Raw genomic sequence first — 17,337 nt, forward strand, 5'->3', positions numbered from 1 at the left:
ACTTATTTTTTTTACGAAAGGGGGGCTGGAGTCCCCTGCCATCCCACCCCCTCTAAAAAATAATTTCTACTTTTGTAAATCATTTACTGTTACATGCTCAATTTTGATTATTAGAATGATCTTTTCTTTATTATCTAAAATAATACATCCTGAATATGAATGAAATATTTGCCACTGGATGTTAAACAACCAACAAACATTCAATCTAAAAGAAATCAAGACATTGTCAACAAATAATAAGAACAAATATGTTGTATACACTTGTATTGTATGTCTCTGTATCTGTATACATACATGGTGTGGTTCATTGTTATTTACATGTTTATTAAAGTCATGTTTTACTGACAACAGGCTTAGGCCAAACACAATTAAAGCGTGTCTGGTACTTCTTTCCATAATAAAAAAAATAATAGGGAAGGAAGGTAGAATGTTTGTTCTGGTAACCTTGAGTACATTGGGAAACGGTTAATTTACCAAAATTTACTACCACAAAAAGTTCTATAAATCACTAAAATAAAGCAGTCCTTAATATATTGGAAGATGTGGATTTAAGGGGACAGAGGACCCTGCCTCCTCCCAACTTTTGAGGGGGAAATTTAGTTGATAATTATTGGGGATTGGAGTGGGCCTCTCTTATGACAATAAGTTCACTCCCATTTTTAAAGAAATTTTCTATAACCGCCACTGATTATCTAACTAACGGAGTATCTGAAAATGTGTAGTCCTTCCCTTTTTCCCAGAACCCTCTGTGAAAATTTAAATGGTTATACCTATCGTTTCCAACACTTATACCTAATCGAATACACCTTACATACAAGTCCCTTTTGGTATAATATGATAATACTATGTCATGTACTGACGGTGACAAATAAAAATCCATTACAAATACAAAACAAATTTTACGTAATGACAAAAGCTTGTGTATTTCTTCTTTAAACTTTCGTGACATTTTGAAATTCTTCTGCACGTTCATTCTTTTTCGTCGGTTGGGTCACATCAAGCTCAAAACTGCTAAAACATGTATTCGGCCTCGACATCACTATAACACGACTTACCCAAATTGTCTTGATGCATAAATGTACTCGACCTTAACAATCTCAAACTGTGTCTGTGAGAAATCTTTTGTTCAACCGGAATTGACAAGACAACTTTCCTCTTGTAACGAATGTTATTATTTGGTGGAGACTTTGGAACATCATATTTTAATTTCACAACTGGTGCAACAACCGATGATCTTTCAAATGTTAACCCTCTAGTGAACGTTATATCGGTAGTTGACCTAGTCAATGATTTTAAAACATCACTCATCATCTAAAAACAATAACAAAACTGATGAAATTATGAAATCCAAAATTCCACATCCATTAACGGTGCATTATGGCTCTTCTTGCAGTTGAATTCATTTTGAAGATTCGCTAACCTCGCACGTGTTGGGTTGGACGTGTAGCTCAAAGCATACATTCATATAGCACATCCTGGGTTAACATTAGCTTTGAATGTTGGCACTTTAAATACATGTAAAACATCAAATAAATAAATCCACTTAACAAAAGATTAGTATCAGTTGTTTAATATAAATGATCGTTTCATTTTACATATCAATTTGTTCAAATAAACTGTCATTTGCACACAAAGCCATGTAAGGTGTACAACTCGAGATGAATAAAAGCGGTCGCCTGCTAAATGATACCAAACGTGGGGTTCATATATACACTGGCATTCCAATAATCCAGGTTCATGTGTTTTTAACGATATTGAAAATTATCTTCTCTCCATTAATAGAACTCGTGGATTTACCTTTTCTTCCATGAAGCGCAACAAAGCTTCATTATACTGAAATAACTTTCTTGATTTGAATAAGAAACCGACTATAATAAACCCCTTTAATAGTTAACTCATTAAAAATTCAAATCTAAAATTAAGAATTGAATCAAATAATATGTAAAATTTAAATTTGTCGTTGTCATTCAATGCATATTACTTTAATATATTTCCAATCAAACAAACGATAGGTTGCGGTAAAATAAAATAGAATTAAAATAAATTAAAAACTAATCAGAACAAAAAGTAGTCAATGTGTTGAGTGTCGTGCTCGTATTACAGACGGATTAACGTAATAATTTTTTCATCTATTTCAAAAACTTTATATGTTATTAATCAAATTTTAATAAATTTTTTTTTAAAGAAACGGAAAGTTCGCAAACTGTAACTAATCTAAGTGTATTATTGTCAATTGATTAACAGTTTAACAACACGCACATTGAAGGTCACTAAGTCTTTCATTATTCCTGGTTCTATTGTGCTCTGGATAAATATTACACTCAAAAATATTTCCATACTCTAATTTTCAGCTCTCTCTCTCTCTTTAAGTTCGTTTATCATAATCTCCATGTGCTTCGCAATTTTTCAGATTGAATCACTTGTCAATGAATTTACAAAAATATTCCTTGGATTTCTAGTTTTTAAAATCATTGAAGATTCAATGTTTGTAGAAAGTCTAGCTACTTTTTGTACCGATCCATTCCAAAAGGTTCATTGTACCTTGTGTTTCTCGGTGGTGGTCCGCTCCAAAATCCATGGCATCCGTAATCATGACATAAGAACTCTCTTAATACTTGTATTTGATTTCTATTTATTTTAAGGGTGAATTTTATCTCTAAGGATTGAATGATGGTATCGAAAGCCAAGATACCATAATTGCAAACAAACACAGTCAAAATAACGGGGAAATGCTTCAATAACGTAATTGTGTAGGTATACGTACACCTTCCTCAGTGTCAATCACTTTTTTAATAATTGTGACAGGATACTGCATAATTTTATTTCATGACTAAATGATTGCATAAAAAAGAGCTTTCTATGAAATGTGGATATACGGTTTCAATGTTTTCCAACTGACATTGGGTCTTTTGATGTCGTCCCTAAAACTAAAAGTCTTACAATGAATCTACTAGTACAAGTATATATCTTGCTTTAATACTGTCGAAATGTAGAATATTGTCGAAAAAAAGAAGAATAAAACTTGCGTTTCAGATTAAGAAAGGGTCCGGGGAACGTTCAGAATGCAAGTATTTGCAATTTTACACGCAGGCTGCTTTGGGGGCCTTGGACGACTCCTAGACTCCTCACCGAAATATATTTTGCCCTACTTTTAAAAGAGTTTAGTTACGACCCGTGCATACTACAAATGAACAATTTCCCCTGTACTATCATAAAGTTAAGACATAATATATTATAGGTATTTTCTCTTCAATATGATGTCCACTGAATTTTTTTTTGGCTGTTGTAAGGGAGACAACTATAAACTATTTTTTATGTGCGTGATAAATAGTATTTGTTCCGATTTGTATTCAAAATAACGTTAACGGAAAGGGTTTACAACTAGTACATCATGGTTACAAAAACCAAACTAAAATAAACCAAAATTAACTTACAAAACATGAACAATTTTACTCTTTTGATGCTCAGTGACCTAAAGTTAAACCAAGTTTGTGGCTTCAATTTCTGAACTGGCGAAGTCTAGCTATAACCATCCAAAGTTATAAATGTGTCCCAGTAACCTTTGCATAGTTTCTAACCCCTCAAATGAATGAAATGTTGAGACCGAATAACGAATCTATATATTTTAAATTGTCTATAGGACTTTTGATCAGTTGTTATAATTTGATATACTGGCTTTACCCAGTTTAGGTATACATTGAAACATGCAAGGATTTATTTAGTAATCTAGGATTTAAAAACCAAGTGACACGCACAGATCATTATAAACCCTTTTGTAAAAGTCTCTTCAGACTAGTGTCTACGTCAGTCTTCCTAATCGTCTTTTGCAGGCAAAGGCAAGAAGCTCATAGCCCTCATAATTCGGGAAATTTTGTTTTATATTTTAGATTAGTGAGTTTTCCGACGACAAAACATTTGTATTTGAAATAGATGGGAGCCTCACCGTTCTCAAATGCATTGTAAACCTTTCTTGGTAAATATATTTTGCGGGAATTTTGTAATCGGATACCTCCAGAATTAGGCATGTCAAAGAAAAAGAACAGCTTTGTTGCACAACGTCATCCCAGCGTTACGTCGTTCCTATGGAAGCATCACGTGATCCATCAATTTATCAGTTACCTCCCTTGAGATCTCAGCAAACACCTCCAAACCGAAACTTGTTTTACCTTCCAACATATACACTGCCGTATCTGGTAAAAGCCATCGTTGACTGACTTGCTGGGTCTTGTTTTTCTGTTCAAAGGACATCTCACTAACAAATGTAATAGATTAAAGAATGGTCTAGGACTATAAAACTGTATTCAAAGACATCACAGGATATTCTACCCCTTCTGTCCTTAGTTTTACCCAAAATTGAATGACGTATTAAAACGAGCACTGACTTTTCATCTATGACGCAATATATATTTTTCTTGTGCCTCTGAGTCTGACGTGAGGGTACTTTGACAGTTTATTTTAAGAAACGGACAAACATGTTCCAATCTATAATCATGATTATCATCTGTGTTTACTAATGTATGTTTATTTTCTAAATATTTCTTTTATGCTTTACTCTGGCATATTACAGTTCCGATTGATAATGTTCTATTCTTTAAAACACATCTACTAGTACATGGTATTGTAACACAAATTTAATTCTTAATCCAAACTGAATCAGAAAAAATAGGTTTAAACCGACAAGATTTCTTGCAGTTCCTGAAAGCTAGTTCAAGCCAATAATTACTATGTTAACAAATCATGGCGAGTTGTCTCATACTCTTAAAATTCCTGTAATAGATTATCTATCTAAGACTGAAATCCAACATCTCTAAATAGATTTAGATGAAAGACGTCAGAAAAAACATACCCTTGTGCAATGCCAAAATATGGTGTTTTTTAGTGTTTTTTATTTAGCGGTTGATTTATTGAAAATAAAATAATATTCATACCGGAAAACGCAGTATTCAAAAGATCTAATTACAGTATTGGATAACCTTTCAGAAAATGTTTGTTTAATGACAAGTTTATCTGGATTGTATCTTGATTAAAATTTTCTTGTGTTGTGCTGTTACACCACTGTCTCTTTATTTATGCTGGGGAGTGTCCATTCAGTAAACCATCTTTAGTTCCGCAACATAATGATTCATTATGTATCGGTGCCATGTCTTCAGCCTGTAAATCAAATGGTTGTCGTTGGTTCAAGTTATGTCATATATTTTTTTTTTTGTCCCATTTATGTGCATTATGTTTTCTGGTCTGTGTGTCCGTTCGTTCGTTGGTTCTGTCTGTCTGTCCCGCTTCAGGTTAAAGTTTTTGATCTTTCTAATTTTAATGCCAAATTGGAGTTTTACCCCAATTTCACGGTCCACTGAACATAGAAAGTGACAGTGCAGATGGGGTATCCGTGTACACAGGCACTTGTCTCAGAAAAAAATATTCCTATATACCTTATTATAACAATTATAATAAGGTATATAGGAATATTTTTTTCTGAGACAAGTGCCTGTGTCCGTGTACTGGGGACACATTCTTGTTAAAATATTTTTATCAAAAAATGAATGAACATGTCTTTGGAAGATGATCGAACATGTCGAAGTTCACTTATTGTCTGAAATTATGTTAGGCAATAGGCTTGATTATCATCATCAGATTTCAGGAAATAATATATATTGTATTGCTAGACAACTCTTTAAATATCAAGCTGTAAATATACCAGCGTTTAGAAAAACTGTGAATTTTTACACCGACATTCATACATGTGTTATACCCCCTTCGTCTTTTGTCACTTATTTGAAATCAATTAACTCAAAATCAAAGTACTGAAGTACTGAACATCGGATGACCACAAGTTCTTGTGGACGGCCAAAAGCAGTTGTCTCAGAAAAATAAATAACACGTCTCTTTACAGAAAACAGATCTAAACCAGAGACCATATGACACACAAATTAACAACTATGGGTCACCGTAAGGCCTTCAGCAATGAGCAAACCAAAACATCGCATTGTACGTTATAAAAGGCCCTAAAATGTCGAATGTAATTAAAACAATTCAAACGACCAGACTTAGTCCAGATACGTATACAAAATAATGAACAAGACACAAATATGATATATAGCAGAAAACAACAACCTCAGGATCACAGGCACAAAATCTTGATTTGGAGCAGACACAAAAAGAATAAGATAAGATATGATAAGAAAATTTTAAGTCGGGTTACATGAAATACTACAAACATAAGCTCTGTACAGCTTTTTGCCGACTTTAATACAATATAATTAAAATTAATGAGCGAGTGAGAGATTTATTTTTAATTAGATTGTGTTAATAACAATAACCACACATACAATATTAAGACATATCTCTTGGCGAGGTTTGAAATTATAACCATGCAGTATTATATATACCACTGCTGTATGTCCAACTCCTTAGACCATGCTATTACAATTAACGTTAATGTTCTCAATAAATTTCCGTGTCGGCTTCGTCTAGGGCCACGTGTAGCACAATATATGGTGTACATGATGGCATGTAGATGGGGGCTTAGCTAACCGACCGTTTTTTTTCCGTCTGTCGTAAAGGTGATAATACTTACCATTCAGTCACATAAATATGTTTTCATATTTTAAGTAGAAGCATGGGACAACTCTACGACAAATATTATCCTATAGGGTTATATATATGCATGGCTAATAACACACAAATTACTTCAACTGAAGTTTGACTCACCAATGTTAGATCTGCAAATGTTCAGCGATAGTCTACTAAGCATACTTTTTCTTTCAAAGTTATTATTTAAACGTAACCCATGCTTCTTTAAAATTCGTGACAATACCCCCTGCGTCGTGTGCAGCACCCTAGAACCCATTAGCCAACTAAGCTTTTTATTATAGGAGGGTATGGATGGGATTGGCAGAATAGAGAGAGAGAACAATGCCAGGAAGTATAAAGAACGGCCTAACTTAAAAAAACAAGCATATCAGAAAACGGGAGTGATGAGAGCTTCAAAAAGAAGATGTGGTATGATAGCCAATGAGAAATCTCTCCACAAGAGACCTAACGATATGGCATACATAACAACTATAGGTCACTGTACGTTCTTCAACAATTACTAAAGCAGACAATTCAAACGAGAAAATTAACGGCCTTATTTATGTAAAAAAAACCACATAGATTACGTTCGTTAAAATCAAAAACGTCACAACAGACACGGGCATATCGAACGAGTTGTGAAATATAAAAGCAGTAAGATGGTGCTAGAGGAACATCACAAAAACAGTTTTTTTTATAAGGTGGATGTAATAGAATATTGATACTGAAGAACTTGAAGGCTATTTGTTCAGACGAAATAAGTGTCAATACAAATATATAACATCCTTTCCGTATTTACCACTTCTTTAGACATGATAGAATGAGTTATGGTATTTCATTTGTGTTCTACTCTTTGTCTTATTGCATGTCTGGTATGCTTTCTTTGTTGGCTAAAAGCCAGGGGCGGGTACAGAACCTTAATGTCGGAGGTGGGGAATAGGGCCACCATTAAACCAAACTTAGATATTTATTTTGAGATGTATAAAAATACAAGTGGCGGGTACTTGGCATCGAGCAACGATCAATCGATTTATTCTAAATATTTCATAATCTTTTGATTCTGTTAAGTTTTTCGGTCCCGCTCCTATAATTATATACAATCTGACTTTTCCCTCGCGTTATACTACTTTCTGTAAACCCAATTCATATCCTGATAAATGGTGAGCCATTCATAGCCTCATGAATGATAATTGAAACAAGAAATGAAAATCATATCATGATTAGTTTACTGTATGCTTGGACTAATAAATAAATGTATATTATGTTATTGAGAAGGTCTAATAAAAACGTAATTATAGCATTTTATTGATTATTATATACATAGAACAATGCCAATTCGTTTTTTTTTTAAAGAAAGTCACACAGTTTCGAAACACAAACATTCACAAGAAATGGCAAAGTGAATATTTTGCTATGAAGATATATTTTACCAGCATTCTTGACACTAAACATCTTTGCATGTATCTGTACCTACAAAAACATGTATTTTTGCCAAAAAAACCACAGACTTCAGTTGGTAATTTCTTTATATACATATAGTACCAGATACATCGTTTGACATCTTTAGCCGAACAGATTTATCATATTTACATAATTTAATTTATTGTATATGCTGGTTCATATTCTGGACGCCAGTACGTCTTTGCTGCTTTCCGTTATAAGCGTTCATTATCACTGAACTAGTATATATATATTTGTTTACGGGCCAGCTGAAGGACGCTTCCGGGTGTGGGAATTTCTCGCTGCATTGAAGACCTGTTGGTGACTTTCTGCTGTTGTCTGCTCTATTGTCGGGTTGTTGTCTCTTAAACACATTTCCCATTTCCATTCTCAATTTTATGTTACATATAATAAAGTAAATGTCACAGGCGCTTGGGTCTATGATACATTTTTTTTTTTTTTTTTTTTTTTATTAAAATTTTCAATTTTCTTTATTAATAATACATATCTATCACTTCTGCGCATGTCTCACCTAGTTTCGAGTGATTTAAACGACCCAGAGAAAATACCAAATTTTACTATCCATACTAAGGTATTTTCTCTGGGTCGTTTAAATCACTCGAAACTAGGTGAGACATGCACAGAAGTGATAGATATGTATTATAAATATAGAAAATTGAAAATTTTAATAAAAAAAAAAAAAAAAAAAAAATGTATCATAGACCCAAGCGCCTGTGGTAAATGTCTCGGATAGTACTGATCAGATGAGTTAACCTGTTTATATCAATCTTAATTTGTAATACTTTATTAAAACCCAATAAAATTTCGTACTATTCCAATGAACATGTACATGTAGATTACATGAAAGCTTTTGAAAAGAGACATTACACATAGGTGTCAATAATTATATACATACCCACCGAAAACTTGCGGTGTCATAAAACTTGACATGCATTTTGAAGATTGGGTTAATCAACGGCAAGTTAAGAGGTCAAATCAAGCTGTGATTGATTTCCAATCTAGATATGCAGATTTAGTAAATATAAAAGATATGTTTGACATTATTTTATTTTTGTGACCTGGACTTCAAGTTGGGGGTATGGGCACGTACCCCTGAGCCCCCTCCCGGTAAAAGATCTTGTGTCATGTTTTATTTTAGTTATTTATCCCCGCCTCTGAAAAGCGTGATAGAGAAAAACTAATATCTGGGGCAGCACTATACAAAATGCGATGTTTAACTTATACTACCCTAAGTTCCATTGATTATAATATAACAGATTGAGAAATTCCATTTTGAAACAGGAAGAACTATAAATAATTATCGTTTATACCAATGATTTTTGTATAAAAAAAATCCTTGTTTATGAGTTAGATTTGAATTGAAATTATCATTTGAAATATATTATGCTTGTTGTGGCCACTGCAAATTATGCTTTGGCGTCAAGCTGAAAATTACCATGGGTTCACCGATTTTGTGCCATATTTATCTTTCGCGCCAGAAAGAGTTCTTGTTCTTTATTTTGACCTTCAACTCTATTGTGACCACATGACATATTTAACCAATCAGAAGATTATGTCAATTGCCGCCATCTTATTCTGTCTGGAAAGTGGCATGGTGTTTCATTCAAATTAAATCTATACATTACTTACTATAATACACTTTCTTTCTGAAGACATCTAAAAATGTCAGAGGAAGCTGGTGGAAAGATTAAAAGTAGACGCCAACATGGTTCTAACAAACCGTATGAACGTAGAAAAGTAAGTAACAAGTGGTACACAAAAAATAAAAAATCACAAAATTGGTCGCAGTTTCATTTTCAAATTTTATCAGATAATGACGGATGAAAGATTCCAACCGATTTCGAGATTCTTAAATTATTTAAAATGTTAGAGCATAAGAAGTTTTCATTGTCGGTCCTATCCGGACACTTGATTATAAAGTAAAATTGTGTAACTGATCTGACACATTTTTTAACCGATTTGATTTGGGCATTTCATTGTTAATTTTTCCTCAAACTTCTTAAATGATCTGAACACTTCTAAGTCCATTACATTTCCAACACAAAGAACAGTTGATATATGTCCAGCAGTCAGTGTAGGTAGAATTTAAATAAACCAAGGGAGGGAACTCTGTCTTATTCTTCAGGGGTTAAAAAACCCCATATACATACAATTCACCTTATCGCTATTCCCAACTGATCAGAAAATCTGTTCAAGTAATCTGTTCTACTTGAACTTTTGAAGTCGTACAACGATGACTTTTCCATTGTGGCGTAAAACATTTTGTATTATGATGTAAATATTTTACAGGAACCTGTGTGATGTTCAGTAATGGCCAAAAAGCAATAAGATGTATAGGGTTGCTCTACACTAACCCTTACCTTACATACATGTATGATGTACTTTAAAACAAACCATTACCCATCCTGTAACACTATACTTTGTTGATCTCAAAAGTAAACAAGTAGAAATTGCCCTGGTAGCCTTGCTGAAGAGTAACAAATCAGCTTGGAGACAAGTATTATCAATACATATGATTTGTAATGGAGAACATTTTTGTAAAATTCAATATCTTAAAATTATAAAAAATCTGAAATCTTAAGAGTGAAACGGACTATTAAGACAATTTGGGTCTGTTAATAAATTAACTCTGACAATTCATCATGTTCATAATGACAATTTCGACAAAATATAAACAAAGGATTTTTACTATATAAATTATATTGAATTATTAAATGTTATATTTTACATGACCGTATCATTTGGCATGCTGCTGAAGTTGCAAAACATGATAAAAAAAATTTAGTATAATGTGAATACAAATTTCTTCTCTTTGCAAAACAAAATAAAAAAATTGGTTGAGTGTGAGTACAAATTTTAACTTCTCTTTATTATTTGACAAAAATAAAGATATGTATGTATATTTCATAGAAAATTCCTTCTTTTTTTTAAACTACAGTATACTTGGACATTTTCTACAGTACTCGAGGATACATGTATAACATATTATTTTCAAAACAGATAAAAGAGAATCTACCAAAACAATATAAACATTATTTATTCATATAGCTTTAAAACAAAAAAAATAAAAAATTATGGAAGTATCACTCAATTGTATGTTTAGATGGGCCAATTTTTGTCATTCATATACTAAAAATTGGCATCACTACATTATCAGAAACTACTCATCAGTCCTTATAATTCAAACATTTATTTCATATGTGTGTTTATTTTATTCTGTGCATTTCAATTTGGAGACAGAAACAACAAGTTTACTTTAAAAAACAAAGGTAGATTGCTATAATGTTAATTCAAGGTCAGGAATTGATGAGGTATTTGTCTAAGAATCATATAGTAAGAGGTATTGTTACAGCCCTTACTTTGTTTTTGGTTATCCTTGTGCAACTGAAACCCAAATTTCGTAGATTTTTTTTTACATCTGACATTACTATACATGTAAATATTTAAAATAAGAAACTATTTATATTATGTAAATTTGACAGTTTAACCATTAAGTTAGTTCAATTCATATTTTTTATTCAATATTGTGATGATCAAAATTATACATTAGATCAAGGAAGATTGAGTTACTAATCCATAGCCATTAATCTTGTTAATGTAGCTATTACTAGTGTACTTTGCACCTGTCACTTATATTTCACACCTACAGCGAAACCCGTTCTTTGTCACTATATTGAGGTTTAGCTATAGATTTGTCATTATATATAGGCTTGTTAATCAATATTGCCTTTGTTTTCATTATTTAACTCATGTGGAATGCATCTTTTTAATTATTTTAACTTTGAGTTATTTTATTTTAAATACTATAAGTAAGAAATTAAAATTGACAAAACAAATGCTTGTTCTATTGTAGTCTCTATTGGGAAAGGTGAAAGACCTGATTACCCCATCTTGGTTGTCCAGTTTTGTCAGCAATAAGAAATCAGATGAAACTACTGAAAAGGAGGACATAGAGTCTGAGGTAAACAAATATTTGACAGAAAGACGCAGCAAGATCATGCATGGTCTTAATTAAATTCTCATAATTTTATAATATGCCACATTATTGTAGACTCGTGTAGTTTGTGGATATACATATGGTCATGAAACTTGTCTGATGTCTTCTGCAGACAAATAAGTGTACAATGTGAGTAAAAGAATGCATTTTAGCAATTTGTTGAATTAATTGCATGCTGACAAAGGTACATATAATGTTATTAAAGAAATAAGTGATCAGACAGGAGCTCGATCGAAAGACAGTTGCAAATGATTTTTATAAAAGTTAAGTGTTTATATCCTTGAAACACTAAGTATATACGTTTATATCCTTGAAACATTAAGTATATACATGTACATGGGATCAGTGTCCAATTTAAATTTTTCGTAGTAGCAGGGTAATACCAGCTGTTATACTTAACTACAACATTGATATTTTTCATGTTGACAATTTAGCTGCCATGTTATTCCACACAAAAATACATTTCAATAATGCCTTTGTACTATTTCTTGTAGGTTCCTGCACCCTCGCCTATTCATGGGAGAATTAAACCACAAAATGATAAAAGGCCTGCTCCAGTTTTTGTCTCACTAGAAAAAAGGAATGGTTTACCTAGCCAACTCATGGCTCCTCCACAATCTACATTCATAGCCCATACCAGGTCAGGAGAAGTTAGTCAAAGTTTTAAACCTGAACAGTTCCCTCTGCAGGCAGGATTTACATCATCACAACTTCCTTTGATACCAGAGAAAATGTATGAACATCACTATCATCATGTGGACAATGGTATGTCAGACTAGACAATTTTGTTTAACTTTAAGCAATTTATACATTTCTTTAAATTAAAAGGGATTTAATGTGAGTTGAAAAACAATTGATAATTGGTTGAACTTGGTTTAAGTAAGTTGTAGGCGATCAAATAATCTTTCGGGTTCAGAAGTTCTGATAAATGACTGAACAATCTTTTAAACAAATAAATACAAATAAACAGAAAGGTATATTTTCAGATGACAACATGTCAGACAGGAGTGATCACTCTAAGTCTACCAGTGGTTGTTCCTCCATGATTCCACACCCACCCAGTACAGTATTGAAAGATAGAGTTACCTTAGAATTAAATGAAAGTGATATCGACAGCATTAAGGACAAACTTGTGGATTCCAGTGACAAGCTACCTAACAGTATGTTTATAGTATACTATTCATATATCAATGTATATAGTATTGTAACATGTGAGGGAATATGCAAATATTTAATTAACAGCGTAAATCATTAAAGCTAAGATGGATCTTACATTGACAAGTATAAAAGATTCAAAGGACTTCCACGGAAAGAAATTGGCCTTCAGTTTAAAGCAAGTCTGGCGTTATTCAATTATAACAGCTTATTGACACAAGTGTGTAAATGGGGATGCATAAAACTAAGTTTGCTTATTAATTGATATTTTGCAGGATTAGGAAAGTCTCTTACTTGGACAGCACAGTACAATACTAAGAGACCAAAGAAGCCAGCACTTATAGGAAAACCTAGCTTTGATGTTTCCTTGTTTGGTTCACCAGCACCTGTAAGTAGATCTTGATGTATTGATTCATATCTTGATTCCAATAAGATTCTGTCTGTTAAAAAAATTGAGTGTTGAAATGTTTAATTTGATATTTAAAAACTATTATTACATTGGTTGCAATGAATTACATTGATTTCCCAGTTAAATAAAAACCGGTAATTTCACATGTGAAATAAACATGGTTATTTCATTCTCTGACATCATACAACAATAAGCGTTGTCGAGACATTTTCAACAGCAGGTCTAAACAAATTGTAAATGTGTTGAAAAAGTTATAGTTCCTTACATGTTTTACATTAATTTCTTTTTAAAAAAGCCATTTTCCAATGTAATAAAAAGAATAACTAATAAAAGAATTCAACTTCGAAAAATATTCAACTCTTGACTGAACATCACTGATAATTAATTGATGCGCTACACACATTTGTGAATTAATGCTTTCGGTCACTCAGTGAATATTTGCCCTATTTGAATTCTATAATTATTATTTACTTCTAGAAAAACCTTTTCTTTTTGTCTGCAATCAGCATATAATAATAAAAAGGAAGTCTTTTTCTAATATTTTCCCTTCATTTTTAGGGGAACAATTCTTCCTTGTCACATGACAGGTTGAATGAATCAGCATTTTATCCTGGAAGAACAACATTTGGTGGAGCCTCATCACAGAGACGACAAAGTTTAAACACAACTGCTCCTTATGTGGTTTGTATTAAATGGTGTAATAATTTGTAATCTGCAATGCAACATGTATTGCTGACTGATATCTATTGAGCTTGAAAAGCTTGTCTGTTCATGATTGCCATCACATGGTGTTCATTGTTAACTTTTCTTTATTTTTAAAGGCCAGTGTGAGATATTCTAATCACTTTTTTATGAAACTGCAAAATTCAGCAAGGAATTCAACTAGGATTTGGTTCTTAATATGTTCATGATATGGCAACAGGGATTTTTTTACAAAATTTTCTATTGCAATTTAGAAAAATGTGCAATCCCTAAAACTTGACCTGGCAATTCAGAACTGAACTTGGCAATAATAAAGTACATGTATTAGGCCAAAAAAAAATATATGTCTGTTTCCTGTTTCTGACCGACCCTAACTCAAACCCTAGATCTTTTTATTCAATTCTGGAAAAAAATCATTTCCAATCCCGATCCGTATCTTACTATGCCTAAACAATCAAAATGGCTGCTCCCTGCAAAAATGTGATACAACTACGTTTTAAAAAATGTCAGCACTGCGAGAATTATTCAATTAAAGCTTCTTTAAAGGGATTAAATCATTTTGGGGTACAGGACTCTAACCAAACATGACATTTAACAGAATGCAAATCTGACAGGGAATGCAAAAAAAAAATCCCAACCTACTGACCCTGATTTATTTACGTTGGAAGTAGGAAACAGACATATATATATTTTTTTGCCTTATATCGATGTCTATCAACATATATAGAGTACCAGCATAATTCTGAATTGGAATAGACTGTAAAAGGTTTGGCTGATTGTTCATGAACTTCATGAGATTGAAAAAGAAGAGTGCGTCTTTCTTTGTCTTGATTTTTGTTTTTTTGAAAGTCTGAAAAAATTAAATCATTGATATAGCTTTGAGAGGGGAATCCAGCACAGTTACAAAAAAAATCATGTTTTCATCCTTTTCTTTCAAGTCCTCACCATTTCCAGTTCGCCAGAAAATGAAAGCCAAGCCATTGAACAATTCATTTGCTGGTAGTGCTACCACTAGTGGAACAGCTAGAAAGATATTAGAAACATTGGAAAAAATGACAACACCTCTTGGAGTGAGTATTATTAAAGGGGGACATTCTATGTTAAATTAAAAAATTAAATCTATAAAAAATGGTATTAAGACTGAGCAATAAACTGATTTTGACAAAATGGTTTGAATGTTTTTTCAATAAGCCTAATTGATTTTTAAAAGAACTTTGTCTTTTTTGAATTCAGCTCAAAAAGTAAACTGACTTTGGCATGATGATTTGTTTTGTCAAACCTCAATGAACATTTCTAAACCATCAACATCAATGTGTCATCATGTCATAGGTCTGCACTTGTTTACCTTATAAGTCTGTTTTCCTAAACACAGGCATCAGTTCACATTGTCATTTCTTTAAATATAAAGTAAAAAATAATCTATATATAAATACTATTGGTTATATTTTTCTTCCAAATTGTAATAGTATTCTTCATACTGATGTTTATATTTAATTTAATTTATTGAAATACAAATATATGGTTTTATTCTACTTGGTAGGATGCAAGGAAAATACCAGTTGATGATACAGTAATGCAGAGCTTGAGTTCATCATTTTCCTTTACTGTAAGTGTAAACAGAAATAGCTTATTGCCAAATTTTTCATATAAGAAAGAAAGGGTACTATATTAGCAAACTATTATGAGATAGAAACTGATGGATGTTGTCTTAATAAGGAGATGTGGTATGATTGCCAATTACATTTAGACAAAGGTCCAGGATGGTCTTTACAACTGACACTGGGATGGCCAGTAAGCCCAGTTTAAATGGATATGTTGTGGACTAAGACTTGTCTGCTCTTTATGAAATACAGCATACATTTTCAATATACAAAATTGAAAATCAATAGCCTGTATTTAGATAGAACACATTTGTTATATATAACTTTTTGTAAACCAAGACCTTTTGATCAGTACTTAGAATATGAAATATACCTATTGTTGCCACACAAGAATCAAGGGATCTAATTATACATCTATAGCCTCATTATCAAAGCTTGTCAATCTGTTATTACATTAGTCTTAAGAAATGAGTTGAATACTGTACTTGTATAAACTCTCAGTCAATTGTCCTTTTACAAGGCCCCTATGCTATCAAATGTATCCTCAGTGTTCAGTGGCATTCAAATTCCCTTCCCAATATGAAACAGTCCTTATTGCAAGACCTTTTATTTGAATTTGCTGTTAATCATGTCCTGAACATTTATGAAATATTTGTCTCTAGCCAAGCATGTGAACAAAAAACAAATAGTCAAGCTATTGATGTTAGGTTTTTAAATTTCAGCCATCAGTATATAGAAGGCCAACAAGACACAGTATAGGAAATTACATGAATACATCAAGAGAATTGCAGGTAAATATAGAATATATTTATATTTGAGTTATAAGGCTTTTAAGTTTTGATATTAAGCAAATGCATTGCATATTTTAAAGGAGAAATCTTTGACACTTTATACAATAGACAGAATAGAAATGTTCGATGTGACCCACATTGTTAATATTGAGAAATTAACTTGCTATGGTCTTGTATAATTTACAGACTCCAAATAGAGGTCCACCATTACAAAGAGTGAGTACTCCCGGATCAGCTTCTATTGCTGCCAATCTCCAGAGATTTGTACCAACCAGAGAAAGCACTGAAACTACAGGCAGTTATCAGTTACCAGGGTACGTTTTATTTTAATGATTTCAATTAGAGCATTCATGTTAAACATCAAAGAAGAGTTAATAAATTACTATTAAATAGAAACTTTAAAACAGATGTGATGCATTCAATGATAGTAGTCCTTTGAGTCGGTATAGAAAAAACACAAAAGTTCTTTAAAAGCTTATCTTTTAAGGACAGTTAAAAGACCTACATATAGCAAATTAAATGACGGTTTCATGAATTTTACATCATATTTTGTCCAGTAACAATTTCAAACTATTTTTTTGCATTCCTGAAAGTTTTTCACAAAAAGAAAATAAGGAGAAGTTGTATGATTGCCAATGAGACAACTATCTACCA

The 17,337-nt window shown here is 32.3% G+C and overlaps 2 protein-coding genes across 8 annotated transcripts in view; one reads left to right on the top strand and one right to left on the bottom strand.

The window, feature by feature from the left end:
* LOC134716281 (uncharacterized) overlaps window positions 1-4,085 on the bottom strand; it is a 98,378-nt gene extending 94,293 nt beyond the window's left edge. For 3 of the 5 annotated variants that reach the window (XM_063579243.1, XM_063579208.1, XM_063579199.1), the window contains exon 1: window positions 904-1,021. In XM_063579243.1, the coding sequence (XP_063435313.1) occupies window positions 904-973 (70 nt within the window). In that variant the 5' untranslated portion in view covers window positions 974-1,021. Of the gene's footprint in view, window positions 1-903; window positions 1,022-1,055; window positions 1,324-3,943 lie in introns of those variants that run through there. The other 2 variants (XM_063579225.1, XM_063579192.1) reach the window with 2 other exon arrangements.
* Window positions 4,086-9,550: 5,465 nt separating this feature from the next.
* Window positions 9,551-17,337, top strand: part of LOC134716332 (nuclear pore complex protein Nup153-like) — a 30,395-nt gene continuing 22,608 nt past the window's right edge. For all 3 annotated transcript variants that reach the window (XM_063579256.1, XM_063579266.1, XM_063579274.1), the window contains exons 1-10: window positions 9,551-9,765; window positions 11,882-11,989; window positions 12,520-12,790; window positions 13,012-13,185; window positions 13,456-13,568; window positions 14,148-14,270; window positions 15,230-15,361; window positions 15,832-15,897; window positions 16,615-16,683; window positions 16,870-16,997. In XM_063579256.1, coding sequence (XP_063435326.1) covers window positions 9,691-9,765; window positions 11,882-11,989; window positions 12,520-12,790; window positions 13,012-13,185; window positions 13,456-13,568; window positions 14,148-14,270; window positions 15,230-15,361; window positions 15,832-15,897; window positions 16,615-16,683; window positions 16,870-16,997 — 1,259 coding nt within the window. In that variant the 5' untranslated portion in view covers window positions 9,551-9,690. The remainder of the gene's footprint in view (window positions 9,766-11,881; window positions 11,990-12,519; window positions 12,791-13,011; window positions 13,186-13,455; window positions 13,569-14,147; window positions 14,271-15,229; window positions 15,362-15,831; window positions 15,898-16,614; window positions 16,684-16,869; window positions 16,998-17,337) is intronic.

Source organism: Mytilus trossulus, chromosome 1 (genome assembly GCF_036588685.1).
Source record: "Mytilus trossulus isolate FHL-02 chromosome 1, PNRI_Mtr1.1.1.hap1, whole genome shotgun sequence".
Classification (NCBI taxonomy): domain Eukaryota; kingdom Metazoa; phylum Mollusca; class Bivalvia; order Mytilida; family Mytilidae; genus Mytilus; species Mytilus trossulus.